At 49.0% G+C, this 8435-nt stretch overlaps 1 protein-coding gene across 2 annotated transcripts; it reads left to right on the top strand.

Annotated features, from left to right (window-relative positions):
• Positions 1–397: 397 nt before the first annotated feature.
• Positions 398–4838, top strand: YAE1 (YAE1 maturation factor of ABCE1). Of its 2 annotated transcripts, none has more exons than XM_001507196.5 (3): positions 398–573; positions 3519–3640; positions 4358–4838. In XM_001507196.5, the coding sequence occupies exons 1-3, from the start codon at positions 445–447 to the stop codon at positions 4791–4793; spliced, it is 687 nt and encodes a 228-aa protein (XP_001507246.1). In that variant the 5' UTR covers positions 398–444; the 3' UTR covers positions 4794–4838. The 2 variants fall into 2 exon arrangements, with proteins under 2 accessions (XP_001507246.1, XP_028917930.1); XM_029062097.2 differs by lacking the exon at positions 398–573 and adding an exon at positions 2654–2926.
• The last annotated feature ends 3597 nt before the right edge of the window (positions 4839–8435 follow it).

Raw genomic sequence — 8435 nt, 5'->3', positions numbered from 1 at the left:
ATACTCTTCTTATTATGGATAAGCACTTAACATGTACTCTTATTATTATTATCATTAGGCACTTAACATATACTCTCATTATTATCAATAAGGACTTAACATATAGCCTTATTATTATTATTATTATCATCGAGCACTTAACTTACACTCTCATTCTTATCAATAAACCCTTCTCATATGCTCTCATTATTATTATCATTAAGCACTTAACGTCTACTCTGACGACTACTAGACCCCAGTGGGTGAATAGCTTCCCCCTTGCCCGCTGCCAGGGTTTAGAGCGACCTTCGCGAGGCCGGGCGGGGCACCGCGCCTCCGGAGAAAAATTGGTCTCGCCGCCGACCCGTAGCTAAGATGGCGGCGGTTGCCGCCGGGCCGCGCGCCTTGACCCGGAAGGACTAGGCGCTGACCCCGGTCAGGCGCTGGGGCCCGCCCGGCCGGGTCATGTCGTGGGTCCGGGCGGTCGCCGCTCTGGCTGCCGCCGACAACGACGACGATGTGTTCGACGAGGAGGCGGACGAGACGCTGCCGGCCCGGCGGGAATGGAAGAGCCGAATGGACCGGCGCCTCAAGGTCCGGCGCCTCCAGGCCCCGCGCGGCCCGGCCCGCAGTACCTAAGGGACAACGGCAGGAGGCGCCCTCGGACAACTTATTCATTCATTCATTCATTCATTCATTCAATTTCTTGAGCGCTTACTAGGTGCAGAGCGCTCTCCCCCAGCGCTTCTCCTCCCAAGACTGGATTATTCATAATAATCATAATGTTGGTATTTTTAAGCGCCTACTAGAAGCCCAGCCCTGTTCCAAGGGCTACAAGTTGCTCCCCGTCTTCAACCCCATTTTACAGATGAGGGAACTGAGGGCCCAGAGAAGTCAAGTGACTTACCCCAGGTCACACAGCCGTCCAAGCGGCGGAGTCGGGATTCGAACCCGTGACCTCGGACTCCCAAGCCCGGGCTCTTTCCACCGAGCCACGCTGCTTCTCTCATTGTATTGTACTAACAATAATTGATCCTGACGCCCTTCGTTAAGGGCCTGCCATGGGCCAGGCACTGCTCTCAGCGCCGGGGTGGATTCCATTCGTCTGCTCTGTGACCTTGGACAAGTCACTTGCTTTTTTTAAGCCTTTACCGTGTGCCAGGCACTGTACTAAGTGCTGGGGTGGTTACAAGCAAATCGGGTTGGACAAGATTAGACTGTAAGCCCGTCAAAGGGCAGGGACTGTATCTGTTACCGATTTGTACATTCCAAGCGCTTAGTACAGCGCTGTGCACATAGTAAGCGCTCAATAAATACTGTTGAATGAAATACTATTGAATGACACCGTCCCCGCCCCACGTGGGGCTCACAGTCTCAGTCTCCATTTTACAGAGGAGATATCTGAGGCCCAGAAAAGTGAAGTGACTTGCCCAAGGTCACACAGACAAGTGGCGAAGCTGAGATTAGAACCCATGACCTTTGGACTCCCAGGCCCGGGCTCTATCCACTCCACCATGCTGCTTTATCTCATCTGTAAAATGGGAATTCAGACTGTGAGCCCCACGTGGACCAGGGACTGTATCCAGCCCGATCTGCTTCTGTCCACCCCAGCGCTTAGTACAGTGCCTGGCACATGATAATAATGGCATTTGTTATGTGCTTACTATGTGCCAACGTTGGGATAGATACCAACTTGTCCCACGTGGGGCTCACAGTCTCAATCCCCATTTTACAGATGAGGGAACTGAGGCACAGATAAGTTAAGTGGCTTGCCCAAAATCACACAGCTGACAAGTGGCAAAACTAGGATTAGAACCCACCACCTCTGACTCACAAGCCCGTGCTGTTTCCACTAAGCCACACTGCTTGTATCCACCCCAGTGCTTAGTACAGTGCCGGGCACATAGTTAAGAGCTTAACAAATAGCGTCATTATTATTATACAAGCAAATGGGGTTGGACACAGTCCCTGTCCCATGTGGGGCTCAGCCTCAATCCCCATTTTACAGATGGGATGACTGAGGTACAGAGAAGTAAAGTGACTTGCCCAATGTTCCACAGCAGACAAGTAATTCTGTTTATATCGATGCCTGTGTACTTGTTTTGATGTTTAAGATTTCTCCAATCTTATAATTGCCACCCCACCACTTAGTACAGTGCTCAGCACATAGTAAGTGCTTAACAAATACACTTATTAATTAATTACCATGTTTCCCACTCTGAAGGGTGGGAGGCGACTTGTTGGTGCAGTGCTTGTAGAGGAAGAGTGAGCTTGGAGCAAATCAGACTGTCAGTAGTTCATCCAGGGAATCAGTGTGGCCTAGTGGCAACAGCATGGACCTGGGAACCAGGAGGACCTGGTTTTAATCCCAAAATCCTCCACTTGTATGCTGCTTGACCTGGGCAAGTCACTGAATTTCTGGGCCTCAGTTACTTCATTTGAAAAATGGGGATGAAAACTGTGAACCCCATGTTGGCTATGGACTGTGTCAAACCTGATTAGCTTGGATCTACGCAGTACTTAGTAAAGTGCCTGATGCATAGTAAACATTTTAATAATAGTAACGATGGTATTTGTTAAATGCTTACTATGTGCCAAGCACTGTTCTAAATGCTGGGATTACGAGGTAATCAGGTTGTCCCATATAGGCTCACAGTCTTAATCCTCATTTTACAGACGAAGGAACTGAGGCCTAAAGAATTACAAAAAAAAACATAAAAAAAATAAAATCCATACTCAATCCTCTCCTGGCTGCCTTGAACTGAGCATCTTTGGGTTACCTCTCAATTCCCTGTTATTCCTAAATTCCCAGTCTTCTAAAAGCACATTAACTTTCAGGCCTGGGTTTTTCTTCTTCCTCATCCCTTCATGCCTCTTTGGATAACGAGCTGCCTAGATGGAAGACTGTCCCAGTATTCGGGTCTGCACTGTGGATGAAAATCTCTGGGTACTTGGATTTTTCAGAAACAACCCATTTCCTAACTTCAGTCTGGGGCAGCCTTGTGTTGGGTCATATCTCTGTGCTGGTAAAGTGGCTCTTAATGTGCCCTCCTGGAACATACATAGGTTGAGGAAACCAAACTCAGAGATATTCGCTGGGGATCCTAGCCTGTTGAGTTGGGAGAGTCTTCTGCTGATGGAGCCACTTAGTAATAATGATTGTGGAATTTGTTAAGCATTATGTGCCAAGCACTGTTCTAAAGGAAGGGGTAGGTTCAAGATAATCAGGTCAGGCACAGTCCCTGTCCCCCATGGGGTTCACAGTCTAAGGGCACTCCAAATGCCCTTGATGTAAGCTTGCTGTGAACTTAGGGAATGTCAGCTAACTCGGTTGCATTGTACTCTCCTGGCGTTTAGTACAGTGTTCTGCACATAGTAAGCGTTCAATAAATACCACAGATTGATTGATGTTTGCTTTGACTCCCCCATGCACCTGCAGCCTACAGAGTTCACTCGGCACGTGCCACTCATCAACAACCCTATATTCTGATTGGGTCTTGAAGCTTTTGTTTACTGACCTTTCCTTTGTTATCTTCTAGGAAGGTTACAGAGAGGGAGTGGATGCAGGTAAAGCCTTTGCACTTGAACAAGGCTTCCGTCAAGGTTACAGACAGGCGGCCGAGAAAGTTCTGATGTATGGACAGGTCAGGGGAACATTAAGGTAAGGGGAGCACGTCGTCCTCAGCATTTACTGAACACCTGAGACATAAATGAGATTGATGGTGATGACAAGCATATTGATATCCCATGTAGCTTTTAGACCACCCTCTGCTCAATCTTTTGGTTTTCTAGATGGTGGTGGGGTTTTTTTAGTTTTTTTGTTTTATGGTATTTTTTCATGGTTTACTACATGTCGTGCACTCTGGTAAGTACAAGTGAATCATTTCGGACACAGTTCCTGTCCTACATGGGACGCACATTCTAAGTAGGATAGTGTGTGGGCCTGGGAGTCAGAAGGACCTGGGTTCTAATTCTGCCTCTGCCCTTGGTCTGCTGTGACCGTGGGCAAGTCACTTCCCTTCCTCTGTGCTTCAGTTACCTCATCTGTCAAATGGGGATTAAGACTGTGAGCCCCACGTGGGACAGGGACTGTGTCCAGTCTGATTTGCTTGTATCCACCCCAGTGCTTAGTACAGTGCCTGGCACACAGTAATTGCTTAACAAATACCTTTTTAAAAAAAGAGGGAGAACAGATTTGTATCGCTATTTTGCAGTTGAGGAAACTGAGGCCCAGAGAAGTTAGATGACTTGCCCAGGGTCCCACAGCAGGCAGGTGGCGGATCCGGGGTTAGAACCCAGTTCCTCTGGGTCCCAGGTCGATGCTCTGTACTCTAGGCCATGCAGCGTAACTCTCTTTTATTAATTTGATCTCGCCTAGTGCCTTGCTCTCCTGGTGTCAGCTTCAAGATAATGGCTCAGCAGCCATCGGGAGAATCAACAGCCTTTTGGACGCACTTGACCAGTGCGAAGATTCGGCGCTCAGGTGTTTGACTTCTGTCACTTCCGAGGTTCACGTTGTGGACATCTTGGATTCTATCCAGGATATGGACCTTTGTGCCGCAGCTCCAACACAGAAAAGGGAGGATGGAGATGAAGAGGGAAGATCTGCAGAGTACAGTGCCGAGCTGGAGAAAACATGCAACAAGATTGATGGGGGAACGGACAGTTCACTGTCTACAGCTCCTAGAACATGGGAGCACATCCGTTCCACGCAGGAGAATTTCACTTGGATTGTACAAGAAACCTCCACTTTAACGGAGCAGCTCGGTATACAGTTAGACATATTAGAGCACATCAAGAACTTGACAAGCTAAATTCGGTTTTCCAACAAAAATATAATAAAATTATTATGCACAAGAGTTCTTGTGTCTTTCCATTCATGCCGTGGCTGGTCTATCAGAGCTGTTTTCAATATAGGACACTTTATTAGTAATATTATTGTCCTTGTCACTGCCCAGTGGGTGTCCACTGCCCATGCCCAACGGTAGGAGGGCATGATGGCTCTTGTATTGCCTAAGCAGTCTGCCTAGAGGTGCACCTTTCTCTGCTTCATTTAGTAACTCATTATGGACCCACTCATTACTCTGAAGTTGTGGAAACACTTCCTGAGCCTTAGTGGTATTTCAGTCTGCATAATCTTCTCGGGGAAATTTGTTTCATACGCTTGGAAGCCGATTCTCAGGACGCATTTCACTGCTAGTGTGCTTCTGCTCTTGGACCCCAAAACGTTTGCATGTTGATAGTAGATATTCATTCAATAGTATTTATTGAGCGCTTACTATGTGCAGAGCACTGTACTAAGCGCTTGGGATGAACAAGTCGGCAAAAGATAGAGACAGTCCCTGCCGTTTGACAGGCTTACAGTCTAATCGGGGGAGACGGACAGAGAGACGGACAGACGAGAACAATGGCAATAAATAGAGTCAAGGGGAAGAACATCTCGTAAAAACAATGGCAACTAAATAGAATCGAGGCGATGTACAATTCATTAACAAAATAAATAGGGTAACGAAAATATATACAGTTGAGCGGACGAGTACAGTGCTGTGGGGATGGGAAGGGAGAGGTGGAGGAGCAGAGGGAAAAGGGGAAAAAGAGGAAAAAGAGGGTTAAGCTGCGGAGAGGTAAAGGGGGGATGGTGCTGTACTAAGCACTTGGGAGACTACACTACAACAGTAAACAGACATATTCCCTGCCCACAGCGAGCTAACAGTTGGGAGGGGAAGACAGACATTAATAGAAATAAATAAATGACAGATCTGTACATAAGTGCCGTGGGGCTGGTGGCGGGGGGAGAACAGAGGAAGCGTGTCAGGGCGATGCAGAAGGGAGTGGGAGAAGAGGAAAGGAAGGCTTAGTCAGGGAAGGCCTCTTGGAGGAGATGTGGCCTCAACGACAACAATAATAATAATCCTGGTATCTGTTAAGCGCTTACTGTGTGCCCAGCACTGTACCAAGGGCTGGGAGGGATACAAGCGAATCGGGTCGGACACCGTCTCTGTCCCACACGGAGGTCACAGACTCGATAAGGCTTTGAAGGAAGGGAAGGGGCTCTGGAGGGTTTGCGGAGGGAGGGCATTCCAGGCCAGAGGCAGGACACGGGCGAGCCAGACGAGATCGAGGCGCAGTGAGAAGGTTAGAGCAGCGGAGTGTGCAAGGTGGATTGTAGTAGTAGAGCAGCGAGGTGAGGCAGAAGAGGGCAAGGGGATTGAGTGTTTTAAAACCAATGCTGAGGCATAGGTGGATGGGCAACCTGTGCAGTCCTAGCCAAGTCTCCCTTCCTCGGCCGGAGAGAAGTGAGGGGGCCGAGGGGGTCGGTGGTGGAGGCGGGCCAGCCCACCGAGAGGCAAACCCAAACTGAGGGTGTTGAAGACCAGGAAAGGGGCCACTCTGGGGCCACTCGCCCTCCTGTTCCGGGCCCGCTGAGGCTCTCCAGAGAGGCCCAGATGGCCTCTCTCACCACCACTGCCCTCCCCACGGGCTCAGCCCACTCCGAGTCGGGCCCCTCCACTGGCAACAGGAGGGGAGGAGGGCGGTAGTGCTGGCTGCCCACTGCTCGGCCCTGGGCTCGCCCATCAATCCACAGCATCTTCAGAGCACCTGCTATATAATAATAACAATAATAATAACAAAGATGCCATTAGTTAAGCGCTTACTATGTGCCAAGCATTGTTCTAAGCCCTGGGGCAGATACAAGATGATCAGGTTGCCCCACATGGGGCTCACGGTCTTAATCCCCATTTTACAGATGAGGTAACAGGCCCAGAGAAGTTAAATGGCTTGCCCAAGGTCACACAGCAGACAAGTCGCGGAGCCAGGATTAGAACCCACGTCCTCTGACTCCCCAGCCGGTGCTCTTTCCAACAGGTCATGTTGCCTCTATATGCGATCAATGGTATTTATTAAGCGCTTACTGTGTGCAGAGCACTGTACTAAGCGCTTGGGAGAGTACAGTATATTCCCTGCCCACAATGGGCTTAAAGTCTAAATGGTGAGACAGTCATTAATGTGCTCCAATCTGCGCTCTGTTGCCAGGTTCATTTTTCTAAAATGTCACCCTGCAAACATCTCCCCATGGCTCGGAAACCACAGTCCGCCCTTCCAATCGATCACTCAATTGTATTTACTGAGCACTTACTATGTGTAGAGCACTGTACTAAGTCCTTCGTAGAGCACAATACAACAGAGTTGGTAGACACGTTCCCTGCCCACAATGAGCTCACAGTCGAGAGTGGGAGACAGACATTGATACCATTACACTGTGAGCCCGTCACTGGGCAGGGATGGTCTCTTTTTGGTGCCGAATCGTACATTCCAAGCGCCTAGTACAGTGCTCTGCACATAGTAAGCGCTCAATAAATACGATTGAATAAATAAATAAATAAATCTGGGTGGACCGCCTCCGCAGGTTCATGAGTAGTTGGGAAATGTGGACGTAACATTTTTGTAGACAAATGAAATGGGCAGCAGAGTGAAGTATGGACTGCAACGGGGAGAGACAGGAGGCAGGGAGGTCAGCAAGGAGGCTGATGCGGTAATCAAGGCAGGAGAGGATAAGTGTTTGGGTTATCGTGATAGCAGGAAAGGATGGATTTTTGTGATGTTGTGAAGGGTGAACTGATGGGATTTAGTGACAGATGGAATACGTGGGTTGAAAGAAAGAGATGAGTCAAGGATAACGCCAAGGTTACGGGCTTGCGAGACAAGAAGGATGGTGGTACTGTCTACAGTGACAGGACAATCAAGGGGAGGACAGGGTTTGGGAGGGAAGATAAGGAGTTACAGTTTGGATATCTTAAGTTTGAGGTGCCGGTGAGATATCCAAGTAGAGACGTCTTTTAGGCATAAGGATATGCGAGGGGGGAGAGAGAGAGAGAGAGGAGAGAGAGAGGATTGCGGGGGGGAAGGGGGGAGAGGGAGAGATCAGGGCTGCAGATGTAGATTTGGGTATCTTCCAATTAGAGGTGGTAGTTGAGGCCATGTGAGCGAATGAGTTCTCCGAGGGAGTGGGTGTAGATGGAGACTAAAAGGGGACCCAGAATTGACCCCTGAAGGGCTCCTAGAGTGACGGGATGGGAGGCCGAGGAGGAGCCAGTGAAAGAGACCGAGGAGGCGCAGTCTGAGAGAAAGGAAGCAGCGTGGCTCAGTGGAAAGAGCACGGGCTTTGGAGTCTGAGGTCATGAGTTCAAATCCCAGCTCTGCCACTTGTCAGCTGTGTGACTGTGGGCAAGTCACTTAACTTCTCTGTGCCTCAGTTACCTCATCTGTAAAATGGGGATTAAGACTTTGAGCCCCACGTGGGACAACCTGATGACCCTGTGTCTACCCCAGCGCTTAGAACAGTGCTCGGCACATAGTAAGCTCTTAACAAATACCAACATTATTATTGCTATTAAGGAGGAGAAAAAGGGGAGGACGGTGTCAGTAAAGCCAAGGTTGGATCGACAGTGTTCAAA

This window comes from Ornithorhynchus anatinus, chromosome 4, assembly GCF_004115215.2.
Source record: "Ornithorhynchus anatinus isolate Pmale09 chromosome 4, mOrnAna1.pri.v4, whole genome shotgun sequence".
NCBI classification, from domain to species: domain Eukaryota; kingdom Metazoa; phylum Chordata; class Mammalia; order Monotremata; family Ornithorhynchidae; genus Ornithorhynchus; species Ornithorhynchus anatinus.
Note: the sequence above shows the minus strand (reverse complement) of the source record. Positions and strands in the feature narration are given on the sequence as shown.

Bases quoted from the DNA above. Each gene is read 5' to 3' on its own strand.
- YAE1 (XM_001507196.5), top strand. From the start codon at position 445: ATGTCGTGGGTCCGGGCGGTCGCCGCTCTGGCTGCCGCCGACAACGAC. The intron at 574-3,518 runs GTCCGGCGCCTC...GTTATCTTCTAG, and splicing joins GAATGGACCGGCGCCTCAAG to GAAGGTTACAGAGAGGGAGT. The intron at 3,641-4,357 runs GTAAGGGGAGCA...GATCTCGCCTAG, and splicing joins CAGGTCAGGGGAACATTAAG to TGCCTTGCTCTCCTGGTGTC.